Here is a 26,918-nt window from a genome sequence, read left to right as displayed (position 1 = left end):
TGCCTGATCAGAGAAGTCACACTCTCACAAAGCCCTCGAGGGAGTCGGAAACATGACATGGAGAACACCAGTATTGCCTGCACTACAGATTTGATCAATACCTCCTTTCCTGCAGCAGATAAAAGCTTCTCCATCCATCCCCTAGCCTTCTCCCATACACGATCTCATAGGTACTTAAAAGTCCCATTCTTCAAGTGACCCACCTCAGTTGGCATGCCAAGATATCTATCACTAAGAGATTCGTTTTGAACGTTCAAAATATTCTTGACATTATCTCTAGTGGCCCGTGGGCAACCACGACTAAATAATATAGAAGACTTGTCACAGTTTATGTGCTGACCTGATGCCAAGCAATAGCTCTCCAGTAGGTTTGAAACTGCATTAGCCCCTTCAATGTTCGCCTTAAAAAGCAGCAGGTTGTCATCATCGAAGAGTAGGTGGTTGACGGTCGGGGCCGTTGGAGCCACCTTGATACCCCCAACTGAGATGCCGAAGAACTGGATTTCATGAGGCACGAAAAGGCCCTCTGCTGCAATTAAGAAGATATGAGGGGATATCAGATCTCCCTGCCGGATGCCTTTGCTAGGTGTGAATTGATCAAGCCTCTCACCATTAATGAGCACCGAGAACGAAACTGACTGCGCCATGTTCATCAAAATTTGTACCCACGATGGTGTGAAACCCAACTTCAACAACATGGCCTGAAGATAGTCCCACTCAAGGCGATCATATGCCTTCACCATATCGAGCTTAAGTGCACTGTAACTGTTCACCTTTGCTCTGCTGCGTTTCATAAAAGGAAGCATTCATATACGCTAATTATGTTGTCAGTTATCAATCTCCGGGGACAAAAGCAGACTGCTCCTCTGAGATGATGTCAGATAGAATCTGCTTCAGCCTGTTTGCCACAACTTTGGATGCAATCCTGTATAGCACATTACATAAACTTATGGGTCTAAATTGGGACAATAAAGACGAGTTCATTACCTTATTAGGGATCATCACCAAAACCGTGTCGTTAATGCACTCTACACTGTCCTCTCATCTGACAATCCTTAGTACCGCCTTAGTCACCTCGGGGCCACAAAGATCCCAATGGCGCTGGTAGAAGTGAGCCGGAAAGCCATCCAAACCGGGAGACTTGGTAGGAAACATTTGAAAAAGTGCACTCTTTACCTCCTCGGCTGTGTAAGGAGCCACCGACACCTCGTTCATCTCGGCGGAGACCTTGGTTGGTACTATTTCAAGGACTGCCTCCATATTGCTGACCCCCTCGCTAGTGTATAGAGTTTTATAAGAATCGTGTACTAGTCCCTTCAACTGCTCGGGATCATTAGTCATTACCCCTAGCAAATTTTGTAATGCCTTCATCAAAATTTTCTTTCGGCGGATGCCAGCTCTCAGGTGGAAGAATTTAGTATTCTTGTCCCTCGAGGTTAGCCAATCAATCCTGGACCTCTACCTCCATAGTAGCTCCTCTCGATGATACCTCTCCACAAGCTTTTCATTAATCTTTAGTTCAACATGTGATGGTGCTATCCGGCTCGGATCAGACCTTAGCTTCTCCAATTCTTTGTTCAATCTTTTTTAATTCTTTTCGGACATTTCCAAAGGTGTTTGTGTACCACCTTCCAAGATCATGTGAGATCGCCTGCAGTTTTGTTCCGAGCTGGTTCGCCCTGCTGCATAGTTCTCCCCCTGTCCACGGTGTAGTGATGTTGTCTTGCCATGTCTCATGGCCTTCCCACATCACTTCGTACCGAAAATTTCCAGGGTTCTGGCATCTCGGGTGTTCTCTGTTCAGACTCAATAGTATTGGACAATGATCTGATGTGGCCGCTGTCAAATGGGTTAGGTCCACTAGGGGAAATCTTGCTCGCCAATCTGCATTTGCGAGGGCTCGATCAAGATGCACCCTGTTATACGTTCCCCCTGTTACTTTCTTCTCGAAGGTCCAAAACCTGCCAATATATCCAACGTCAAGTAACATACAAACATCGATGGCGTCACAGAAAGCCTGAGGCTAAGCGTTACTCCTCTCTCCTACGCCCTCCTGCTCTTCGGGGCGCAGAACCTCATTGAAATCCCCTAAACACGGGTAAATATCCGGTACTCCCACCCCTAGGGTGCTCCCGGTGCTCCAAACCCGGCAGCACATTTTTAAATGTTCGAAAAATTCTGAAAAAAATCCAGCACATTGACACAACATCAAAGTATGTTGTCAAAAAAAAATTAAATCAAAATTCGAAACATTGCTCGAGATACAAAAATGTGCTACCGAGTTTTGGAGCACCGGGAGCACCGTAGGGGTGGGAGTACCAGATATCCCCCCCCCCCTAAACACATCCACACGGAAGGTTGCTAGTGGTACTGATGTTCTTCTGGGTGTCCCAAGTTTGATGTCTGAGATCGGTCTGGGCCTCTCTATATACAACAGTGCACCTCCACGGGTCCTAACCCTCTTCCAATACTGAGCAATTGATATGATATTCCAAGTAACCAAGAAAATCAACTTGTCACCACTTCCGCCTCTAATATCAATTGCAAAACCATTATCATAACCAAAAGTACTTGCTAATGCATCTACCCTTGAGCCTTTTATCTGAGTTTCAACGATGCATAAAAGGGTAGGGGCAAATTTATTCGTGAACTCACGAATTTCTCGAACTGCCGCGGCAGTTCCAATAGAGTGCACTCAATGGGCTTGGCGACGCCCCTCTAGGGAGCCCGCCAGATGTGTTTTTGCCACTATAACATTGCCTTCCTTTCTAACTAAACTGGTCCTTGATCTCTTGGGATGTGGTACATCAGGTGATGGAAGCGCAAGCATGCCTTCCTCTGTGTCTCCGCTGAATACAAGCAGAATTGCAACTAAAGAAACACTCCCAACAACAGTTGTGTGCTTGTTGTTAATACCATCCGTCGCAGAGGTTCCAACCCCATCTGAAATTTGCTTCCCTGGATCAACCTTGTGGGGCACCCCCGTCGAGATCGATTCATCCACTGCCATCCTTGAAACCCTAGCCCGAGAAGAAACTTCGGGCTGTGAGAGGACCCTAACCCAACGACCCCTCCGGCGGACCACCAAGGCCGGGGAACAGTGCAAGGACCGTCCCTTGGTCAACCCGAGTGGATTCCACGGCGAGGCACAACAGGAAGGAAGCAAACACTCAACGACGGCCGTCGCCGTTGAGAGGAGGTAAACCCTAGGAAAGATTGAAAGAATCGACCGGGACACTTTTTTTTAGACAACTAAACTTAACTCTTTTTTTTACGAGTACTAAACTTAACTTATTCACTTGAGTTCTCGGCCCGTATTCTGCAGCCCATGTGTACCGTGGGCTTACTTCCCCAACAGCACACGCTGCATCGTGCGAACTCCCACAGACCCACACACACGCCGCCGCCGCCGCCGGACGGCGGCCGGAAGATGGCCTCGCTGGCGATCCCCGACGAGCTACTAGTGGACATCCTCCTCCGCCTCCCCACCCCAGAAGACCTCATCCGCGCCTCCGCCGCCTGCGTCTCCTTCCGCCGCCTCATCACCGACCGCTCCTTCCTCCGGCGCTTCCGCAAGATCCACCCCCCGCCCCTCCTCGGCTTCCTCGACCCAGTTGTTCGCCGCTTCCACCCCGCCGTTCGGCCTCACCCCTCCGCGCCGGCGGCCGGCGCCGTCGCGCTCGCCGCCGACTTCTCCTTCGCCTTCCTCCCCGCCCCCGGCCCCCCCTTCGCCTTCCTCCCCGCCCCCGCCCGGGACTGGACCGTGCGGGAAGTCCGCGACGGCCGCGTCCTCCTCGACAGACCCCGCCGCCACGACTCCGGTGATGGGCTCGGACCCCTCTTCAATGAGATGGTGGTGTGCGACCCCCTGCACCGGCAGTATCTCCTGCTCCCCTCAATCCCCGATGACATGGCCGCTTCGGTAGCGGACCACCTCATGATATATGGGCAGAGCTTCGCCGAGACCTTCCTCGTCCCTCCCGGCGTCGACGAGGAGGAAGCTGCTACGGCTACGGAGGAGACGTCATTCAGGGTGATCTGGGTGGTGCTGCTCCAAGCTAAGCAGATGGCCCTTGTCTTCTCTTCCCGCACAGGGCAATGGCGAGCCCTGACTCGGAGCGAGTCGTTACCTCTACCGGATTTCACATGGATGGCTTGCTTCAGGTCACGCCATTACGCCCATGGCTGCTTCTACTGGATTTCAGGTGAAAAATTGCTGGTGCTTGACATTCAGAGGATGGAGTTCTCCATGGCTGACCACCCACCCTGTGCCAGAGCTCCGAGCGATGATGTGGCCATTGCGGAGGCAGGCCAAGGCACGATTCGGATGTTTGTGCCTACACCCAACACAGCTCGCCGTAGTTTTACGGTTTGGCGAAACAATGGTGGGATTTCCACCCAGTGGCAGTGGCAGATGGAGAATGAAACAATCTTGCTGCCTTCTGGGTCCTTGCTCACGGGTGCAGTGGGGAGGCACTTGCTCCTATATCATGTGGGAAGCTCGTCAATCAGGCGAGGTTGTTACACGCGCGGCGTCGACACATTCCAGTTTGAGAGGGTGTGTGGTTCTGCTTCATTGCCCAAGCCGTCTCATGTATATTGCAACTTTCCACCGTCGTTATTATCGTCACCGACAGTGTCAAGTGGTAAGCTTTCTGTTGAATGCCAGAAACCTCCTTCCCTTCATATTACTATCACAAAGCTTACAGTTCAAATGGTCACAATATTTATCTCCCCTAAACAAAATATTTGTCATGCAAAGTAATACCTCCTTTCCTTAGAAATGCCAATTGTTTTCAATTCACACATATATCTTGAGTTGTAGCTCCGCATGTTGGGGCACTTTATTTTATCTATAGTAAGTTACTAAGATTCCACACAAAAAACAAATTCACCCGTACATCAGTACTTTCTATCAAAAACCCAACTTTGTTTGCCTGCACGCAGATGTAAACCTTTTTACACCTTCCCCTGTTGGCAGTGCACTTTTGTGATTCATGCTGCCATTAGTCTTTCGAATCTATCCTCTTTGGTATTGAACTCTGATAATTTTACAACCAAGATATTGCCTTTGTTTAGCCTACTGTTGCAATTGAACCTGGGAACCTTCTACCAGATTGCCATTGATGCTTTCTATGTGCAAATGTTAATTTTTTTTCTCTCCTTTAATCATCGTCCTCTCCTTTTTGTATGTGCTTCCTCCTTTAATTTCTTTCTCATGCACACCCTTCCTTTGAAGCATGGAAACACACAAATTGAAGGGTACTACACAATTGCCCTTGTTTGCTTCATGATTGAGCTTAACTGCTCTAGTACCATTAAGAAAAAATGTTTACAAAACTTGGTTTTATTTTGGGAGTATAGAATTGCTGGATTTTGATACCGGGTTCTCTATTCATAGCTTACCTGCAATTTCATTAAACCTTGATCACTTCATTTACTACTGTTTCTTAATCAATATACAACCATTCAAATCTAAAGACTAATAGTTGTACGCCATAAAATAGAGTGATTTCAGCCTTGGTAGTGTGCATCTTTAAGTGAAACTGTCAGACAAGTGGAAATTAGCACTAGCTTGTGTCAATGTAATGGTGTGACCTTGTGCAATGCAGCCACACCCCACGCTGACGTCCGAGGAGAGGGGGGAGCTGTGCAGGTGCCTGAACCACAAGAAGTCGACGCTGGAGGCATGGAAGGGTCCGTCCTCTCAGTGGCTGCCGAAGCTCCAAACCCCAATGACGAAGCAGAGGCGGGTTGTGGTGGGCGAGGAGGAGGCGCTGGGGCTGGTGCAGGGGCTGAACCTCCGGAGGGTGCAGGGGCGGGTGGCGTAGCTTGAGAGGGCGTGCAAGGAGGCGAGGGGCCTGCCGGTACCAGGGTGTCGAGGAGGATGATTGTGGCCAAGGGCAACAAGTTCTTCAGCTGGAAGGGCTGCTTGCCTTGTTGGATGTGATACCTAGTCTCATATCCTTTTGTAAGTTCATTTGCCTGATGTGTTGCGCTGGTCTTTTGGTTTTTGCTGCGTGTTGGTCACTCACTGGTTATTAGTCAGGTAGGTAAATGAGCAAGAGTGGCAGCTGAGCTGGGACTTCGAGCTTTCACCATTGTCCCCTGTTTGCTCTTGTCGTCCTGTGCAACTGTTGCGAGATGACACAAAAGCATTGAGCTCCAGTTTGCAAAAACATCTTATATTGTGGGAGGGAGAGAGTACTTCGCATGTTAGTTTTGTCTGTACAGTTTGACCAAATTTATATTGAAGATTTTCAACATCTGCTATACCAGATAAATATTAACACTATGAAAAAGAATACCGTTCCATGATGGATCTAATGATGTTGATTTGGTATTCTGAACACTACGAAAAGAATTACCAGATAAATATAACACTGTGTAAAAGAGTACATAGAAACTCCAAAGCGGGATTCATTTTTATTTGTGACAAAAGTACAACTCATGCCACAGGAAATTCAGAACTGAGAATGATTTGCAGGCGGGATCATTCTCAGCCTCGTGTTACCAGCGCTCTGGGTCTGCCATTACAGCTGGGATCTTAGAAAGTCCCCCCCCCCCCCCCCCCCACACACACACACACAAACACACACAAAAAAAAACTGGATATCATAGATACCGCATATAATAGAGTAAGCAGACATGTAAATTCTTTGGGGCAAACATGGTTTGCATCAGTATGTGGGACATGGAACAGGTACAATATGAGACCAGAACATGTGTAAGAACCCAAGAGGGCGTGATGGCGACCGACTTCTATGATTATTTTTCTAGCCTGGCTATTTCAGTTTGATTTTATACAGCTGGTATATTTGATTACAGCATATGCTTCCTTAATATTTCAGTGAGATTTATACTACTCCGGTGCGCACTAGCTGCAAACAGCATGAATAGCACTGTTCATCCGAAAAGGCTGGAATCATATTCATCTCTAGCCTTTTCCTTTCGAAAGCTAGGCTGCATTGAGCTGACGCATGTTCATCTATTAGGTTTTATAAAGTATAGATCAGTACCTTTACTGAACAGTCCTAGATCTCGGTGTTGAATTACTGTGAAAATTCCCTCAGTTATTCCAAGACAAAGGTCCACAGCAGCCAGGTCTCTGGGGACCGAAGCTTTGATCCGAGCAGTACCGGTCAATCACTGGTTAAGAGTCAGGTAAGGTAAATGGGCAAGATTGGCAGCCGGGATTGCGGAGCTTTCACCGGTTTCCCCTCTTTGCTCTTGCCGTCCTGTGAAACTGTTGCTTCATGACTGGTCGACAGTGCAGTGTTATAACTGATGATGCAAAAGCTGTCAGCTACATTTTCAGGCGCAGAGGAAGGAATTAGTACTCTGATCTTTTTACTTCGCATGTTAGTTTTGTCTTTACAGTATGGTGACCAAATTTGTAATGTTGAAAAAATATCAACATCTACTATACCAGATAAATACAGTATGAAAAAACAATTCTATCCCATGATGGACCTAATTACCTACTGATACATTGATGTGGTTTTGTGAACATTGACATCTTTTTTCTGTAAGCTTTGTCAAACTTGAGAATATGCGAAGTAAAACGAAACGGATGGGGGTTACAAGCAGACGGAAACGTGGACCGGAAACACTAGAGTGGTGTAGGGATGGATGGTATAAGATGGTATGCAGTCGTCTGAGTTACCAGGCTATATATAATGGATGTTCTTGGTTCCCAGTTACTTTCTTCATAAACTGTGAAATCTCCAATGTACAGAAAAGGACATGAAGTTCATCCAATGTATGAAGGAGTACATAGCAACTCCAAAGCCGGATCTATTTCTATTTGTAACATCAAGTGCAACTCATGCCACAGGAAATTCAGAACAGAGAATGAGTTGCAGGCAGGATCACTGGGATGCTAGAAAGTTCAAAAAGAAATTAACTGTATATAATAGATACCGCATATAACCGAGCAAGAGCAAGCACACCTGTAAATTTTGGGGGCAAATATGGTTTGTACCAGTAGCATGTGGAGTATGTGTAAAAACTGAAGCGGGTGCAGTTCCAAAAAAAATAAAAATGAAGAGGGTGTGAGTTTCTATGATTATATTTCTAGCCTGCCTTTTTAGTATTTGATACAACATATATTGTTACCTTAAAAGGACATTTATGCTACTATGGTGTGCAGTGCACTATCTGCAAACAGCATCGATAGCACTGCTCATCCAGAAAGGCTGCAATCATCATATTCATTTCTCTCTTTTCTTCTCTTCTTATAAGCTACCCCCTCCGTCCCATAATATAAGAGCGGTGATCTAAGCGAGTAGACTGCGGTGATCTGATACATGTTCTTCTATTACAGGTTTTAGCTAATGGTCTGTTACTGGAGCTGTAAATTACCCCTATTATCTTGTATTGATGGCTTCAGTGCGAATTGCTTCATTTCCAGCACATTTGTATCCAAATGGAGTAAAGGCGTTTGTTTACCTTCACCGAACAGTCCTAGATCTCAGAGTTGAATTACTGTGGAAATTCCCTCATTTATGCCAAAATTACTGTGAAAGCTTCGATCTGAGCATGAGCAGTACCGGTCAATCATTCTGGTTTTTGATCTGGATGAAGGCAAGGGAAGCACGGCAGCTCGAGCATTCAACCAACCAACTGTGAAGTCCGTGCGCCATTAACTATGGTGTCGTCGGTCCTGCATGACTCACCTAACACGCACTCATCTTGGTTATTTCTAATTCTACACTGATGAGTCAACACTAGAAAGCAATATGCATTTATTTACTGCATCCTCAGGGTCACAATACAGTAGTACGTAGTGGCTAATTACACATGAGGATGAGCCAAAAACAGCGACCTGTTGCCAGTAGTAGTTGTAGAATCCTCTTGCTATTTTCTTCCGATTTCGGAGGATTCGGTCGATTTCGGCGCAAGCCCTGGCCGGAAAGAAGAAGACTGTAGAGACGGCCGTCGTCCTAGAGAAATGCTGCAAGCCCTGGCCGGAAAGAAAAGAAGAAGAATGTAGAGACGGCCGTCGTCCTAGAGAAATGCTGCAAGCCCTGGCCGGAAAGAAAAGAAGAAGAATGTAGAGACGGCCGTCGTCCTAGAGAAATGCTGCAAGCCCTGGCCAGAAAGAAAAGAAGAAGAATGTAGAGACGGCCGTCGTCCTAGAGAAATGCTGCAAGCCCTGGCCGGAAAGAAAAGAAGAAGAATGTAGAGACGGCCGTCGTCCTAGAGAAATGCTGCAAGCCCTGGCCAGAAAGAAAAGAAGAAGAATGTAGAGACGGCCGTCGTCCTAGAGAAATGCTGCAAGCCCTGGCCGGAAAGAAAAGAAGAAGAATGTAGAGACGGCCGTCGTCCTAGAGAAATGCTGCAAGCCCTGGCCAGAAAGAAAAGAAGAAGAATGTAGAGACGGCCGTCGTCCTAGAGAAATGCTGCAAGCCCTGGCCGGAAAGAAAAGAAGAAGAATGTAGAGACGGCCGTCGTCCTAGAGAAATGCTGCAAGCCCTGGCCGGAAAGAAAAGAAGAAGAATGTAGAGACGGCCGTCGTCCTAGAGAAATGCTGCAAGCCCTGGCCGGAAAGAAAAGAAGAAGAATGTAGAGACGGCCGTTGTCCTAGAGAAATGCTGGTGGGTGGGGGTGGGATGGTGGCAGCTCCGAGGTGACCACCATGCCGAGGATGCCGCTCCAGTAGCTGCTGCTGCCGCTCTCTCCGTCCCCGGAGACCTGCCCGCTGAGCTCGGCTTGGCCATTGCTGGACTCACCCCAGCAATCTAACGCATCGTGCAGCATGTCTGTGAAGCCAGCTCCGACGCCTACGGTCCCTTGGAACCACGGCTCCTCGCAGCCAATGATGTGCCTTCCCCTCTCCTCGCCTTCCAGTCCTTGCATCTGCTGCTCGCGGAGGAACTTGTGGACGCTGTTCTCTTCGCACTCCGGATCATCGCTTCTCAACTTCCACATCGCGGAGTTGCTTTCAGACGCCCCTAGGCTGACACTGTTATTATTACCGATGAACGTCAGTGTGGAGGTGGGTGACTCCAGGTCTAGCTTCGCGCCCTGCCATGGCTGCAACATGCCGAGGCACGGGGGAGTGGTAGGCTCTGGCAGGTTTATTGGATGCAGAGGGATTGAGGTTGGTGTGGAGGCTGCTGTGCGCATCCTGGATTCTCGAGCCAGGCGCCCCTCGGCCTCGAGCCGGGCGCTCTCCCATTGGGCCATGTGGTTGAGACTGGCTGCGGTGCCTACAGGAGCTCCGTTGGTGGCCTTGTGGGTGACGGGGTCGATCCCCATCTTGGCCAGCCTCTTCTTGAGGTGGGTGTTCCAGTAGTTCTTGATCTCGTTGTCGGTGCGCCTCGACAGGTGCGTCGCGATGGCAGACCACCTGCACAGTCCCAGGAAGCAACACTTAATAAGAGATGATCATATATGTATTCATGCATTATCATTGCTGAACAGAATACACAGAATGCCAGCCAAAATTCTTTATTCTGGAAGTGCAAAAAATCAGGAGGATTCTGAATACACAGAATGAAAACGCTGATATTTGGTGCATTCAACACTACAAATTATCCGAAACACCCGTCGAGAGACTCTGAAAAAGAATATTCATACAGCAGTCTGACAAGGTCAGAGACTCTGCACTTGATCTTAGACCCGAAAAAGAATGCAGGTAAGACATTGATGACGCGGCAACAGAAGGATCTGTACTACTCTGAAAGGGAGCTTAAGTTGGTAACTGTGCTGTGATAACCTGAGTAAAAAACCTACATAAAAAACACTACACACCTGTTGCCAAGAAGAGCATGAAGCTGGATGATGGTCTGTTCTTCCTGCAAGCTGAACTTGCCCCTCTTGATGTCCGGCCGCAGGTAGTTGGTCCATCTCAGTCTGCAACTCTTGCCGCACCTCTGCAAACCTGCAAGATGTTGGTCGAACCCTCATCAACTCCGTAGAAAGACGCCTCTGTTCCTCAGCAACCGGATGAAAATCAAGCTTTTGTAGACTCACCGGCCTTGGAAGGCAATGCACGCCAGCTCCCATGACCATGCTCCTCGATGTGGGCAAGAAGCTTCTCATCCTCCTCCGATGTCCATGGACCTTTCTTTAGGCCAACCTTGTCACAGCATGGTGATCTCCCCATTGGAGTAGAGTACTATGCTACCTTTAGGAAGCCAAGAGCTGACAGCTGAGTGCAGAGGAGCTAAATAGAGCAGCAGGAGAAGGCAGGTTAGAGCTATACGTCATTAGCACGATATGAAGGTATGAAAACTGAACTTTCCACGCCTTATCATGATGACATAAATGCCCTTTTGACGGTTTGGTTTTGGTGCAGGTTACTGGGTGCAAGAAGACGTACAGCTCCTCACCGATCGACTGAATGTAAGAGTAACAAGCAAGTGACTTTCAGTTGAGTATGAGTTTAGCATTCAGGTCCACGGCTATGGCCCTCGAAATAAAAGCTGCTATAACTCCAAGCGGTGACCGGACCCCTCCACTGTGACACCAAGTCCAGGTTGGTGAGACCGTAAGGTAATTTTCTTTTTGCCTGAAAGTTATTGAGGGTCAATGTTCGTTACGTATGTTGCTTCATTTTGGGATGAGTCCTCTTAGAGGAGCAATCCATTTGGTACAGCCATTCTGGCAGTCCAGTACAAAACATAGGCTTATTAACATGCAATGTCTACCAATGCTTGGAATTAAGGATTTAATTATAATCTCTCTCAGAGTGAACTGTTTGGTGTACAATACAGCTGTAGATGAAGTGCAAGTTTCTCTAGCAAATGCCATTTATACTGGTGAAGTAATTCATGGATTAGAAGGTGCTTTCAGTAATGTCACCAATGCCTTACTGATCATGGATTCCATTTTTGTTTAATTCTAAACTGGAAGCGCAGATAATTGAATTTATTTCATGCAAAAAAAAAACTGAAACTGAAGTGTGAACAGCTTATATGAACTAAAAAAAAATCAATGTTTTTTGTGAGATGTAGGAAGATACTGGAAGCATTGCAGATGAAAAAGTACAAAGACGACACCTGGATAAACATGTATTGGTATGATATGGGACCACTACGGCAGTGAATAGTCAACATCAAACTACATGAGTAACTTTACTTGCAGTTCTGTGTAAGGAAACACTTACTGAATAGTGGGGGAAATGGGAAGAACACAAAATGTTCGTCAGGCCTTCTTTGGATTGGAGGATTTTCATAGGATTTTCACGGGATATCAATCCTCAGGATTGTTTCCTATGAAACGCATTTGGATCACAGGATTGGGTCATTAAAATTCCTTAGGATTGGGACTCCAAGGTGCTGATTCCAGAGGAATTTACACATGAGGTCCGATCTCTGGAAAAATTCCATAGGATTGGCTATGGCATGGCAATCAAATCCTCCATTTTTCCTATTCCTTTGTTTTGCAGATCCTGTGATCCAAAGAAGCCGTCAATAAACGTAATACTGCACACATGGATATAAGAGCTGCACTGTCCACTGTAGAGAAGTAGACAGGATAACATGTAGTCTCAACCTAAAAATACATGCCCAGTGTATGAGTAAGATATGGGGATACTTCAACTGAAGTACAGCAAAGAGAGGGGAAAGAAGGATGCCAAAACTATTTCATGGCAAGAATCATTATTCAGCCTAAGAAAAATAAGCATTATGACATCTTAAAGACATAATTTGTGTTTATAACAGCACATTTGCACTGTGTTAGAATAGAGAACATGTGAACAAACTAACTGGAGACAGGTCAGGGATGAAACACTTACCTCATTGCGAAGGAAGTAAGGACATCCATGACCCCATTGAAATAACTATGTAACATTACATTATTCAAGATTGTGGTACAGGTTCTTCCATCTGCACATGGCTTTTCAGACTAGATCAACCCCTTGTGCCAGTGGAAGATTGTACCATCTTGTTTATCACCATGGTTGCCTCCTGCAAAGGAAAGCTTGGATGATCTGCTGGGAAGCTGTTGTTTACCGCTGTCTAACATGTTGGCCTGAACCAAACTTGTCGATGGAACAATGAATAAGTTCACAAATGCTTGAGTGGCATATAGCTAGAGATTTAACTGCAATTTCAAATAAAGGCCAATTAACAACTGTTATCACAATGAAATTGCTAAATGACACAAATCATGAAATCAGACACTGCTAGTCTGCTTCTTTGAAGCTATGGCGATTTGACAGGTGGCATTAATTTGCAATCAGGTTAAAAATTGCAGGCATAAGTGGAAATTATTTTCATTAAATTTAGATGGTCCTAGACTGTTGAAATTTCCAGCACAGGATGACATACCAACAATAACTACAACTAGTAAATTTGCAACCATACAGATAAAGTGATTTTTTGAAATATGGTAATCCTATGGGTTTGGAAAAGTACATGTGATTCCAATGCAAATATCTCTTCTCAAATACATCTATTACAAAGACATGCACTGCAGGATAGAAGTACCGATGGCAAATAAAGCACTTAAATATCTACTCTCAGACAGACTGCCATGATATTATGCATAACCTTGATATGACTGCATAAAGGCCCTTATAAAACAGTCACTTTTTCAGCACAGACATCTAATTTGCAGAATATCATTGTCCGTAACCTCTTCTACTCTAATATGTAAGTTGTGAAGAAGTGATATGCATACCTGGAGGAAGAATTGATTAGTGAGAACTGACGCTGGTGTCCTGCCATGTTAGTAAATAGGGCAGCTGTTATGACTATTGTAATCTAGACTAGAGAAGCCGATGGACCAATACCAACTTGTGTGCGTCATACTGAACCAACAACCAGTATTAGATGGTAGTAGCAACAACAGACAAGAACTCGTGGAAATTTGTGCGTACTTTAACCCCTGCCACTTGTGCATGATACAGCGTTAGCATGATATGCACAAGTTGATTTTATTGTAAGCTGGAAGGTTCCGGACAACATAAAAGCCACCAGCTATGCATTCAGTGTAAAAGAATTAGCAAAAACTAAGTAGAAGAAGATAAACAAGAGCACAACAAATGGTAAATGACAGGAACAGACTCCACACTTTCACGCTGCTACGTGCATACTATAATTCTAGATCCACCTGTGATTATGAAGATGCTCTCTAGCAAATATGGTGGTAAAACCTTTTCAAACAACTGACAGTAGAACTTTATTAGGCAGAATATACAATCAGTGCCCAGACAGGTTCCATCCGGTCTTGGTAACAGTTCAGACCCAAGCATACCATTACTATTTGAGAGAATTCCTTATTTAACACTGTCTTAAATTTTCTTGCCCTATTCGACACTGGAAAAAAAATCTTCCTTATATAACACAAAGTTTAAATTTTGTTCCTTTTGCGACACTTCCATTCATTTTGATTACTAACGGTGTTAAATGGCACCTGAAAATACGGCTTTACCCCTGCTGCAATTTGTGAAAAGAATGATTCAAATGACCAAAGAAGCCGTTATTTACATGGTCGTGGAAGGTGGCAGACGAAAGCAGAGCCGTTTTTATACCTGATGCACACGTACAAACACACGTACACGTGAAACTGGCCTGTACTAGCGTGAACCGGATCTATGAGGTCCATAGCCTCGCTAGAGAGCAAGCTTAGCCAGCCCAGGCCACGTGCACGTATGCAAAGTTTATGATGTTAATCGTGTGTGCTATTGATACAGCAATCAGTCAAGCTGCTTGCTAGTCTGCTTCTTTGAGCTAACTTTGCACGCACACAATTTCCGATGACTTGATTTAGAGTTTTAGAAACCAACATGCCCGTCCTCCGTCCGGCCGCTTCAGTCCATAAGGGCGGGAGATGATCGAGCTCAAAAAGGTATGCTCTACACTCGTAGAAAAAAAAAGGGTTTGTCTATTGTCCTATAGTACCTCAGCATTTGCACACGTATACAGTTTCTCCATGTACCTGAAATACCCGACGGTGTCATGGCGCACTGAAACTTCATTGTTCATGTAACCACAGAAAAAAAAATTGCCTTTTTATTCCTGCGAATAATGCACTATGGGTAAAATCGTCTTTTCTCATGTCAATTAACACCATTAGTACTCAAAATGGATGAAAGTGTCACAAAGGGGACAAAATTTAGATTTGGTGTTATATGAGGAAGGAAAAGTTTTTCAGTGTTAAATAGGGAAACAACATTTAAAATAGTGCTATATAAGGAATTCTTTCTTACTATTTTGCCAAACACCATTGCTTGTCTGACATGCTCTGACGGATCACGGATGTGGGGGATAGCAATGTTAGGAAATTGAGAGTAGTGTAAATACATTGGTGTTACAAAGCACCGAAGCAGGTTGAATCAAGACGCTAAGTAAAACCAACATCAAATTTTATCATGATCACTTGATCAGCATTGTCAAATGAGCCATGCAGAAGTTCCGCATCAACATACATTCCCTGAAACATAGATAACACAGCTCACCTTACATGAGAAGAGCGTCACACTTGTTGAACCTCGGAAGACCCTGACCCTCTGAATATGCCATCCCAATAGCAGCCTCACCATCCTTCCTTACGCCCATGTAATAGAGTCTCCAATCATACGGCCCATCCATTTGCACCAGGCACGGGGCGCCGACCCCAGCGACGTCCCACTCATCATCATCCTCTGACGGGCGCAGCGCTGGTGATTCACTGCACCGCCTCCACCCTCTCAGCCCGTCCTCCGACACGGCCAACCCAATGCTCACCCCACCATTGCCATCCAAACCCTCGTACGCCATCATGTACCGACCGGCGGCGCGGTCACGGACGACATGCCCCTGCCGCACCCCGCCTTCGTCGAACGACCCAGGCCCGCCTCCCTCAAGCGCCTTCCCCACCCTCTCCCACCGGATGCCGTCCCTGGACCTGGCCACCCCGACCGCGTGCCTCTGCGACATTTCATCGAACGAGTGGTAGTACATCCGGAGGTCCCCGTCGGCGTGCATCACCACCTTGGGGGCTGCCGCGCAGCGCTTCTCCCACCCCTGCGGGTGGTCCTCCCCGACCCCTAGGAGCGCGCCGGTGTGGTGGCCCCCCTCGATGCGCGCCCAGTGGCGACCGTCCTGGCTGATGGCGAGGCCGGGCAGCGCGGCGACGTCCGCGGCGGGGAACGGGGACGACGCGAGGCGCGCGTCGTTGGAGCCGGTGTAGTAGAGCCAGTACACGGCGGATGAGGAGGAGGGCGGGAGGCGGCGGGACGACGGCGCGTCGGGGCCGGAGATGACGAGCACGTCGCCGGGGCGGACGGCGGCGGTGTCGAAGACCCACCAGTCGGTGGAGGGCAGCAGCGGGTCGGGCGCCACGGGCGGGCTCCAGCGCAGGCCGTCGGGGGAGGTGGCGAGCGCGACGCGCGCCCCGGAGTGGTACCAGAGGAGCCAGTCGCCGGCGGGCAGGCGCTTGACGACGGGGGAGCCGGCGCCGCGGAGGAGGAGGCCGCGGGAGACGGCGGGCTGGTGGTGGTGGGCCGGGGCCTGGCAGCGGAGAGGGGAGGCCAGTGGGCAGCGCGCCGGCGGGAGGAGATTGGCGAGGAGCATGGCGCCGCCGGCGAGACTTGAGAGCGTGACGGTGGCGGAGCCGGGGATTTGGATGTGGGGCGAAAAATCCAACGGCCGGATGACAGAAAGAAACATCACGAAATTCAAGCGTTTGTTTCTAATAGTGGGAAGGAGTATCATATACTCCCTCCATTTCATAATATAGTGTGTCCGCGTTTTTCGAGATCTAAATTTAATTATAAATTTAGTAAACAAGACTAACTGCGACGGAAGCAAAAATTATATATCAACCGGTACAATTTAGTCGTATAATTTTTGCTTCCGCCGCAATCGGTCTCGTTAGTTAAATTTATGGTCAAACTTAGATCTCGAGAAACATGAACGCACTATATTGTGAAATGAAGGGAGTATTAAGGCGTGTTTGGTTACCTGTATCGGTTTTTGCCCATTTGCACTTGTTTGCATCGTGGTTAGAAGGCCCGGTTTCTCCGTTGTTCGACATGTTTCCTACGATTAAACCTTCTAGAAAGTTTCCAAAACCGAGGAAAACCGGTTCAGGAACCCCTGGAAGGTTCCCAAAACCGGGATGGCAGAAGTGGTGGGCAGGCCGGCCCAAGTCATCCCTCGCTGGCAAACCTTTGTGCGAAAGCCTGACAACTTGATGCAATGTGCGTCAAGTAGGATTTTCCGCGTCAGGGTGTCGACCTTTCGCATAAAGACCTGGCGATCAAGCGATCACCTGGCCGGGCCCATTAAAGTGTGGCAGCAATTTCCAGTTTTGGGAACTTTCTAGAGTTTCCCAGCCGGTTTTTCTGGTTTTGGGCTCCTTCTCGAAGGCTCTGTGAACCGGTTTTCCTGCTTCTCTTTTTTTGTTTTTTTGTTTACTTTTATTCTTTCTTTTTACTTTCCTTTTCCTTTTTTGTATCATTTTTATTTTTAAATTCTATTGTTCTTTTTTAAGAGTTCATGTTTTGAAAATTGTTCGGAAACTTTTAAAAAATGTTTGTGCTTTTAGAAAACGTTCAATATTCTTAAAAATGTTCGTGTTTTCCAAAATTGATCATAACAAATGGTCAAGCGATCACCTGGCCGGGCCCATTAAAAAATTCAGAAAGTTCAAAAAATGTTTTTTTTTCAAAACTTGTTCGGAATGTTTTTAAAAAATTGTTCGGAATGTTTTTTTCAATTTTATCAGAATAATTCAAATTATGACAGCAATTTCACAAAATATCCCGGTTTTGAAAACTTGTTCACAAATTCAAAAAATGTTCTTGTTTTCAAATTTTCGTTCATGTATCCAAAATTGTTCGTGTTTGAAATTTATTTGGGATTTTAAAAATTGTTCTCCATTTCGGAGTTAGTTCTAAAAATTCAACAAATGTTCATGATTCTAATTTTTTTTCACAAATTCGAAAAATGTTCATGTTTACAAATAATTTCGAAAATTCACCTTTTAAAATTTTGTGCACAGAACAAAAAATATTTTATTCCAAAAAAGTTCCCATTTCCAAAATTTGCTCACATCATTTTCTTCACAAATTGAAAAATGTTTGGGAATTTTGGAAATATTCCTGTTTACAAATTTTTCTCACATATTCAAAAAATATTTTCCTTTTCGAATTTTTTTTCACATATTCGAAAATATCATGTTTCAAAATTTTCTTACAAATTCAAACAATGTTCGCATGTTTAGTTTTTGTTCACAAATTCAAAATTGTCTGTGGATTTCAAAAAATGTTCTTGTTTTCCAAATTTTCTCATATATTCAAAAAATGCTACAGTTTTCGAAAAGTTTTCAAAAATTCGAAAAATGTTCATGTTTCAAAATTAATTGGCTAATTTAAAACATGCTCGAGTTTTGTAAAAATAGTTTGTAATTTTTAAAAATGTATAGTTTTTCAATTTTGTTATTTTTTCAAAAAATATTTTGCGTTTACAAGTAGTTCATAATTTCAAAAAATGTTCTCGTATTTAATTTATGTTCCTATTTGCTTTTTATATTTGTTCCCAAATAATGTTTGCGCTTAATAAGTTTTTCCTTTTTTTAAATCTTGTTTGAATATTTTTGAAGTTTTAGTCTGCTGCCTATTATAGTTCATATGCTCCTGGCTGCCCTTTTATACACATAACTTTAGTTAGTATAGTAGTTATGGACGTGGTTCCTTGGTGGGAGGTCTTGTGTTCGATCCTTCGCTAACATGTTTTATGGAATTTCGCGCGTGTCAAATATACCACTACTAACACATCTCACTTTTGATCTCGCGTGTCAAAATATTAAGCTCAGATTATAACTCTTTCGGTTTTCTGACATGTGTTAAGTGGGAGAGTTGTAGTTTAGCAGATATGAACAAAAAAGTGCCGCCAAACGGCATAAAGATGAATTCAAATTTTAAGCATGTTGCTTTAAGGTCTCTAAGTAAAATGATAAACTACAACACTGCATGATAATGTATGGTGTAAGAAAATTAGCAGGTAAGATCTCTTTTGATAAAATAGAATCATTATATTGGCAATCAAGAGGCAAATTTAAGCTCATACATTGTTGGAACAAGCTAATACAAATTTAATTGTGTTTTCTTCACATGAAGCGGAATATTATGATAGTTACTTTTTGCACTGTTTTTTACTAGCTTCGCTTGGCCCTCTCTATACCCAAATCCTGGCTTCGCCCCTGCAGATGGAGCTAAGATGATGAAGATTCTCAATACTCGGCAAGGAACAATGGAGACTGGTTCTCGGGAGCTTATGTCCTTTTGGAGATCCAGGAAACATCATAGAGCTAGCATCTTGTCAATTATCAATGAAATATAAGAGCTGGTAGAAGGATTTAGTGGTTTTGATATCTATAATACATAAATAGTTGATCCCCACTAAGTCTAATTCTCCAATAGTCCCCCACATCATCATCCACTAGAACTATTTTGTAGCACATGCATACCTCAGTTTAATTGTTCTATCTCCAATAGTCCAACGTACATGCATACTCTTTGTTCACATATAATTACTTTTGAGAATAATACCTTTCGATTTAGATCATTTCATTCATATAGAATGTATCCAAAATTAATCTTTAAAATCCCGCAGCAATGCGCAGGAAAATCACCTAGTTTATCATGTTAAGAGGGAGGCAAATATAGCAGCTCACAAAGTTGCCAAATTTGCTTCAAAATCAAATCCGGAGTGTGCCTGGATACACCAGGTGCCGGATAACATCCTTTTGTGTACTAGACAAGACTGTAATCATGTTATTAGTTAGTGATGAAGCTCTTGTTTGAGTCACACACAAAAAAAGAGGTTCTGGAGAAATTGAGAAGAGATTCCCACCTCTCACACCCCAGGATAGCAAAAATTGGCATACGCGTGGAGAAACCCTGCACTACGGAGGAGATGATCCAATGACCTATAACGTCCGGATTTGCCACTTCTCAACCATTGGATGCAGCAGACCGAACAACTAGTATTCACTCTTATTCACACACTATATAATGGTATAGAGGTATAGATGTTTTTATTGCAAAAAGAGAAGCGCTTCTAAAGTGTTCCAAGCAAGCACGTGTTAGCTAGAAGAAATAGAATAAAAGCTAGCTGATTGTTTTGTCTAGACAAAGAAAAGTTTTGTGTTGATTATCTTGGCTTATCTAAGCTTGAATAATAACCATGCCACCGCTACAACTATACTAAGTTTTCAGGTGAAGGAAGCGCATGGCTATCTAGGCATACCGATCGTAAGTGAACCAAAGCCTTTTCATTATTTTGGTTTAAACAACTGAGTTTCTTGCGAGTGATTTTGTTTCTTGCTCAAGGACGGTCAAGGTTTAAGGTAGGGGAGGTTGATGAGTGATACTTTTGCACTCATTTCACCATTTTTCAAACTAGATAATCTCATAATATCTAAGAGAAGCACTTAAATATTGCCACTGATGACTAATGAATGTAAGAAATTCTGAAATCCAATATTTAATGTGTTTCCGTGGGAAATAGACCCAAAGGTGGAAGAAAATCATCATATACAATGAAATATGTACCAAGTGTGGGAACCAAACCAAGCCAAATGGAGTCGCCAGCAAGGAAAAAACAAAAGACGACGTTGGTACGACCACACCCGCTCATACTAGCTGCCAGGAGCTCCGCAATGTCCAAAAGAACACACTTTATAAAGGGGGCCTAGCCTAATTCACAAAGGAGGCACCAAGAAACACCGCAGAGAGCCAGACCACCACCAGAAGCCATTGACAAACCCTAGCCACCACCATTTCCCATCTCATCTCCATAGCCATCACCTGCATCACCATCGTAGGCAATCCCCTAAGTTATGCATACTTGTAATTGATGCATGGCAATCAACAACATTGTAAGACTATTCATCGATTAATCATTCATCTTTATGTCGTTTTCGATGATTTCTTCTTGCGATACGATCATGATGTGTGAGTAATTAAGTAAGGAAATGGGTTGAGTCAAGACCTTGCAACCCTATGTATTTGTGCATGCTATTGTTGGATGACTTTGCCTTATTGACGTGATTTGTATGTGTGATTCACAATTGGAGTTATCTTTTATCTTCTTCTCGTTCTAGGGCTCCGCGGGTACTTGGGATCCCGTAGATTGATCAAGAAGGAGATAAAAAGTGAGGATGCCTGGAACACTATCATGAAAATCAATGACATTAGAGAATAGTAACGTAGCCCAAAGAAATTCCTTGGGGATATATGAGGTGTAGTTTTTAAACACCCAGTGCTCTTGTCTGGAGAAATCCTTAATAACCGAGGTAACCCGCGCGACGGTAAGGGCCATGGGTTGGACAACTGACTCTCGATGCAGGTCGTGAATGGTTGTTAAAAATTACAAACTTTGGACACATCCCCCACTTCATCGCGTTTGAGCACATTAACCATGTTGTTGATCAAGACGAGATCCCACACAGAACTAAAAGGTTGTGACTGTAAGTCCTCATACCCAGGCCCACTTCCATAACATTATTTACACCTAAAGGTTGTTTAAAGGCTCCGAAAAATTGGAACAATTGTCAAGAATAATTACTTGCTTGAATATTTTTCATGGAGGACATCTTCCCAGTGGGTTAGATACCCAGAGTCACTCCATGGTTAATAAGTAGGGACTTTCTGTAGACCAAAACCGGATCATAAAGGCTCATCACATATCTCGTTGTTTTATACCTTAAGAGTTTTATTTTTGTACCTTTAATCATTCTCAAAATTGAGTAAAGGTACTCATTGTTCTCAAACGAAATAACAAGATGGTACATCACATGGTTAGGAGATGGATCAGCAAGGCGTCAAAGGAAATGCAGCTACTTTTTCTTTCTAAAAGCAAGATAGCAACCGAATACGAGGACGATTGTTCTTTAAGGCAACAACCAATAGCTGAAATTCATTAACTGTGTGTCATGTCTGTTGGCCAAATATCACACATAAATGATGAGAGAACGCGCGTGTGATGATGCATCAGCAAGGATGAGACATGTGAACATAGACCCATAAGCCAACATGCTAGATAAGATATGTTGTAATCACTCGGCTCACACAAGAAACATTCTTCATTGTTCATCTTGCCCCCACTAAATCAACAAATCATGCATATTGCTGAGAAACCCCACAACACTTGTAATGATACCCAAAGATTAGCTGTTAGTTCCTTGAACCTAGGGACTACGTGTAACCTATCCTATTATTAATAGAGTTCACTCGCCGGAGAAAAATCATGTCGCTAATCACCTCGTTTGGCTAGTTGCTCTTCAGGAAGGCTCACTCGTGGAGATGCTTCTACTATTTTCGATACTCCATGTCTCGTTGTTTTATACCTTATGTTTTATTTTTGTACCTTTAAACATTCTAAAAATTTGAGTAAGGGGACTCATTATTCTCAAACAAAATAATAAGAGGATACATCACATGGCTAGGAGATGGATCAGCATGGCATGAAAGGAAATACAACTACTTTTTCTCAAAGCAAGATATCAACCGAATACGATTGTTCATGACGGCAACAAGCAACAGCTAAAAATCATAAACTGTGTGTCATGTCTGTTGGCAAAATATCACACGTAACCGACGAGACAGCGCATGTGTGATGATACCTCGACAATGATGAGCCATGTGAACATAAACTCAGAAGCCAACAGGCTAGATCCAATAAGTTGTAAGCACTGGTTCACATAAGAGAGAAACATTCAAGCAGGAGTATGTGAAATCCCATACCTAGATCTTCAATGTGCATCTCTCAAAACAAGCTTTCGCCCCGCTTTATATATAAAGCAACATACCAAGGTACACGACCGGATGATACATTGTGATAGGGAAACCCTCACAAAAGCAGATCAAACATACAACATGAAGCCTAAAGCTACTAGCCTAACACCTCGCCGAGGCCCGAACGACGATGCCTGGGCTCCACGACAACGCCCTCAGGAGGGTGATGGCACGAACCGTCGCCGCTATCGAGTCCGAGCAAGAAGACAAGGGTTTTCACGCGGAGCTATGGTACATGATCGAGATCCGTGACGACGCCTTCAAGAAGATAACGACACCCACGGGCGCCGCCGATGCCGGCGCCAAGCGCGAAGCTTTTGCTTGCACCACCAGAGGCATCTCGAACACCTCTGCAATGAGGGCCATCGTAGCTACACCAAATTTGGGCATTGTCGAAGCAAGCCAGAGCCTCCCGCCACTACACCCCTTGCCGCCCATATGACCGAGAGGTGCAGCGCCACCATGGCCACCATGGCCACCATGGAGCCTGCCGAAGAAGCCAACTGTGTAACCCATCATCCGGGGCCGTCGCCTCGGCATCCTAAGACGAACTCGACACCGATGCCATAACACACGACCGCCACCCAAACCGAGCCACAAGACACCGCCTCAACATAGACAGAGTGAGACCAGAGCACGCGTGTGGAGCAACGAACCTCCGATAGGAGGGCCAAGTCCAATCCATGCATCACCAAACAGTGGCGGAGCCAAGGGGGGGGGGGGGGGGGCGAGCAGGGGCCTGCCCCCCCCCCCCAATGATCGAACGATGCTGTGTAATTAGCGATAGGAACGCATGTATTCCTCACACTTATAGGTATTTGGCCCCCTATATGGCGTTAATTTAAGGAAAAGGGAGACGGCCCATGTCAAGCCCACACTAGCGGCCTGGGCTCTGCGTTCTCGCGTGATCATCCTGTACGTACGTTTAGCTCCAAAAAAGCTCAAGAAAAATATTAGCTTGTACGTGGAATAGGCTCATAAAAAAACATGTACGTGGATTAGTCGCCGCTGCTCCGTGCCCTCGCCCGCCCTAGCTCTAGCTCTTCTCCCTGACCTACTGCTCCCGATCCTATTCATACGGCATAACTGCGACCGCGTGTCGCAGGCACGCAGCCTGATTCCAACCAACAGAAACTAGCCAAGGACCCAAGGTTTAGCACATCAGCACATCACACCATGCACCTACTAATCTCAGTTCTCATCTTGTATCATTGTTGAACATATACATCAGATTTTACTAGTTTACATGTTCTGGTTATCTGACTTCTAATGCTACGATTCTATGAAGAATTTCTATCCTGTACATGTCCTAAAAATTATAGTGACCGTGATGCAAATTATCTTGTATGAGTAATTATTTGTGATGCAAATTTTCCCTATGTCAAACTTATCCAATAGCTAATTGTCACACTGCAATTCAGCAGCTATGAAGAGAAAAGCGTTGTCAAACACTGTCCAGGTTAATTCATTATTTAAGCAGGTTGCTTCTAGTTCTCCATTGAAAATGTTAATAAGGCTGATGTGCAAGTCATAAATCTGGTCCAATTGACACTCATGATGTCAAATTGGGAGCCGCCACCAGACAAGCAAGTTGAAGCTCTAAGAAGTGCCTTCAAAATATTGATTTTATTTTAATCGCCAAACGAGAGACTTACTTGGGTTAAACGTCGAAAATTTTTAACAGGTAAGTTCTCTTCCAGTGAAATTATTAAATTTTTGTCATGTTATTGGCAATTGTAAAGGTAAATTTGAACTTATACAATTGTATCAATGTTTTGGAATCGTGTGGCATGTATTACAGTATGATGATTATTATTTTTTGGTCTAGAAATTTTTTAGGAACTTGACTTGGTCCCCCTATACCAATATCCTGGCTCCGCCCCTGTCACCAAAGGTCAGCACATGCCGTCGACTATCTACGAGTAAGTGCTACCGGGAGGGAGGGGCATCGCTCCATGAGATCTGGCAACTCCAGATCCAGACAAGGAGCCCCGTGGCAGCCGACACCTCTCGCCACCCAGTGGTAGCCGGTACCTCCGGCCGTCAAGCATCCACCTCCGTCGGCTCCCCACGACCCGTTCAGACACCGTCGCCGCAAAGTCGAGGACCTCCACGGTACCCTGCAAAGCCCCGTTGCCATGCAACCGTGGAGAAGAACATCAACACCAACCCGGCGCCACCAGGCCAGCACCATCGCCACCACGCAGCTGCCTCCCCCGACCGAGCCATGGAGGAAGCTGCCGATCGTAGCTTGTGTTGTCCCGCAGCCCGTGCCATCCATGGGCAAGGAAAGGATCCGCCGATCCGGACACACACCAACCCCGCCACCGCCACGCCTCCCACTCCACCAGCCTAAGGAAGCCATGGCGGAGCCAGCCACCCACAACACCTGCTGCCCGTAGCCCACGCCACAAGACGACCCACCGTAGCGAGATCCCGCCAGATCTGGTCAGCCCGTCCCACACGACACCGCCCAAGAAAGGAGAAACCTCCGCACCACACCAGGTCTCCAAGACATCACTGCGCCGTCGCCAGCTAGGCGAATTCGCCGCCATCCCGCAGGCCTGCCGTCGCGCCGCCGGGTTTCCCCTCGGTCGCTCGCGGGAGCGAGGCGGGGGAGGTGCTCGAAGAGTTCGGCTCCTTCGAGGACACGAGTCTTCACTCTTCAATGTGCATTCTTGCCTCCACCAAATCACCAAATCATACATATTGCTGTGAAATCGTCGCAACACTTGTTCTGATACCCGAAGATTAGTTGTTAGTGCCTTGACCTTAGGGACCGCGTTGGGTTGGTGCACATGGCATGTTACCTTTCATGCATCACTCTTAAGAGTTAAATCACCTCATTTGACTGTTTGCTCTTCAGGGATGCGGACTCGTGGAGATGCTTCTACTAGCTTCGATACTCATGTCTCGTTGTTTTATACCTTACGAATTTTACTTTTGTACCTCTAAACATTCTCAAAATCGAATAAAGGGACTCATTATTCTCAAAGAAAACTATAAGATGACACATCACATGGTTAGGAGACGGATCAACACGGCGTGAAAGGAAATACAACTACTTTTTTCTCCTAAAAGCAAGATAGCAACGGAATACGATTGTTCTTTAAGGCAACAACCAATAGCTGAAGTTCATTAACTGTGTGTCATGTCTGTTGGCCAAATATTTTACCTTCTATTTTGGCATTTTCGACAGTAATTATGCCATTTAGCTTGATTTCATCCGTTTAACCCTATTTAGCAAAACTGTTCCCACCATTTATCCTGCTTAAAATTTTGTGAGCGTTATGACCGATGGGTCCCAATTTTAAGGTCTAGCTAGTATGTCACATCGGCGGTTTTTCCTGATGGTTTTTCTGCACGGCGAACCGCATCGCCCTAGTTTCTCCTGACCGTTCAGGCTCGATATGATCGCACCAGAGCAACTCAAGAAACATACACTAGCTCTCTACCGGTCAACATATGTGCTACCACGGGAAAGGAAACTTCTAGAACATCATTTACCTAGTTCATGCTTGACTAGGTATTCGGATATGTATGTGCACCAGAGTTATTGAAGTGGTATACTTACACCACTTTTAATCCGATACACAGAATCATGCATACTTAAAGTCGTATATGATAATACTGAAGAAAAACATACATGATTTCAGATTATATCAGTAACAATTTTTCCTATAATTTATTCAACAGGAACATGCCACACTGATCAAGTACAATCATTTCATAACAACACTTTGTCGAACTAAAAACGACTAGCCTAAACCTTTCTAATATACATCCCAGACTGAGAGAAAATCTAGCCACAAAAAACCTAAGCACCATGGGTGAGAAATAGAGGATGCGACCATGCATGGGAGGGGAGAAGATTGCCGTACTGGCTACCGCCCGCTCCGACAGTCGCCAGCGGCCACGCCTTGAAGTCTTGCCTGCCGCTCGTCGCCTATGTCGTCCTACCCCCTCCTAACAAATGAAGTAGTGGTTTTGGGCTTGACTAGGGGCACGATCGTGCGTGTGATTGGAATGCGAGGACGTGTGCCGTGAATAATGGAGGCTAGTTTGGTGTGGCCGACCTGGGCGACTTGGCTATCCGCCCGGCTGCTCCGATGCGTCATATCAATCCTGGCCGGTCAGGAGAAGCTAGGCGATGCTGTTCGGCGTGCAGAAAAACCAT

At 45.3% G+C, this 26,918-nt stretch overlaps 3 protein-coding genes across 8 annotated transcripts; 1 reads left to right on the top strand and 2 right to left on the bottom strand.

Annotated features, from left to right (window-relative positions):
- The first annotated feature begins 3,336 nt into the window (after positions 1–3,336).
- Positions 3,337–6,320, top strand: LOC123191011 (uncharacterized). 2 transcript variants are annotated; one of them, XM_044603761.1, is made up of 3 exons: positions 3,337–4,205; positions 4,276–4,646; positions 5,613–6,320. In XM_044603761.1, exons 1-3 carry the CDS (start codon positions 3,431–3,433, stop codon positions 5,829–5,831), a joined length of 1,365 nt encoding a protein of 454 aa, XP_044459696.1. In that variant the 5' UTR covers positions 3,337–3,430; the 3' UTR covers positions 5,832–6,320. The 2 variants fall into 2 exon arrangements, with proteins under 2 accessions (XP_044459696.1, XP_044459695.1); XM_044603760.1 differs by having other exon boundaries at positions 3,337–4,646; positions 5,613–6,318.
- Positions 6,321–8,730: 2,410 nt separating this feature from the next.
- Positions 8,731–12,102, bottom strand: LOC123191010 (transcription factor MYB16). Its single transcript, XM_044603759.1, has 4 exons — positions 11,340–12,102; positions 10,981–11,173; positions 10,759–10,888; positions 8,731–10,354 (listed from the first exon to the last, which is right to left on the bottom strand). The coding sequence occupies exons 2-4, from the start codon at positions 11,111–11,113 to the stop codon at positions 9,586–9,588; spliced, it is 1,032 nt and encodes a 343-aa protein (XP_044459694.1). The 5' UTR covers positions 11,114–11,173; positions 11,340–12,102; the 3' UTR covers positions 8,731–9,585.
- A 19-nt stretch (positions 12,103–12,121) lies between these two features.
- Positions 12,122–16,644, bottom strand: LOC123191009 (uncharacterized). 5 transcript variants are annotated; one of them, XR_006496659.1, is made up of 4 exons: positions 15,416–16,644; positions 13,636–13,675; positions 12,749–13,056; positions 12,122–12,400 (listed from the first exon to the last, which is right to left on the bottom strand). XR_006496659.1 is itself a non-coding variant. In XM_044603756.1 (2 exons), exon 1 carries the CDS (start codon positions 16,605–16,607, stop codon positions 15,417–15,419), a length of 1,191 nt encoding a protein of 396 aa, XP_044459691.1. In that variant the 5' UTR covers positions 16,608–16,644; the 3' UTR covers positions 12,386–13,675; position 15,416. The 5 variants fall into 5 exon arrangements, 3 of the variants coding, with proteins under 3 accessions (XP_044459691.1, XP_044459692.1, XP_044459693.1); XR_006496658.1 differs by having other exon boundaries at positions 12,749–13,675; XM_044603756.1 differs by having other exon boundaries at positions 12,386–13,675.
- Between the last annotated feature and the right edge of the window lie 10,274 nt (positions 16,645–26,918).

The sequence above is a fragment of the Triticum aestivum genome, chromosome 2A, assembly GCF_018294505.1.
Source record: "Triticum aestivum cultivar Chinese Spring chromosome 2A, IWGSC CS RefSeq v2.1, whole genome shotgun sequence".
NCBI classification, from domain to species: domain Eukaryota; kingdom Viridiplantae; phylum Streptophyta; class Magnoliopsida; order Poales; family Poaceae; genus Triticum; species Triticum aestivum.
Note: the sequence above shows the minus strand (reverse complement) of the source record. Positions and strands in the feature narration are given on the sequence as shown.

Bases quoted from the DNA above. Each gene is read 5' to 3' on its own strand.
- LOC123191011 (XM_044603760.1), top strand. From the start codon at position 3,431: ATGGCCTCGCTGGCGATCCCCGACGAGCTACTAGTGGACATCCTCCTC. The intron at 4,647-5,612 runs GTAAGCTTTCTG...TGTGCAATGCAG, and splicing joins GTCACCGACAGTGTCAAGTG to CCACACCCCACGCTGACGTC.
- LOC123191010 (XM_044603759.1), bottom strand. From the start codon at position 11,113: ATGGGGAGATCACCATGCTGTGACAAGGTTGGCCTAAAGAAAGGTCCA. The intron at 10,889-10,980 runs GTGAGTCTACAA...AACATCTTGCAG, and splicing joins TGCATTGCCTTCCAAGGCCG to GTTTGCAGAGGTGCGGCAAG. The intron at 10,355-10,758 runs GTGTGTAGTGTT...GGGACTGTGCAG, and splicing joins CATGCTCTTCTTGGCAACAG to GTGGTCTGCCATCGCGACGC.
- LOC123191009 (XM_044603756.1), bottom strand. From the start codon at position 16,607: ATGTTTCTTTCTGTCATCCGGCCGTTGGATTTTTCGCCCCACATCCAA.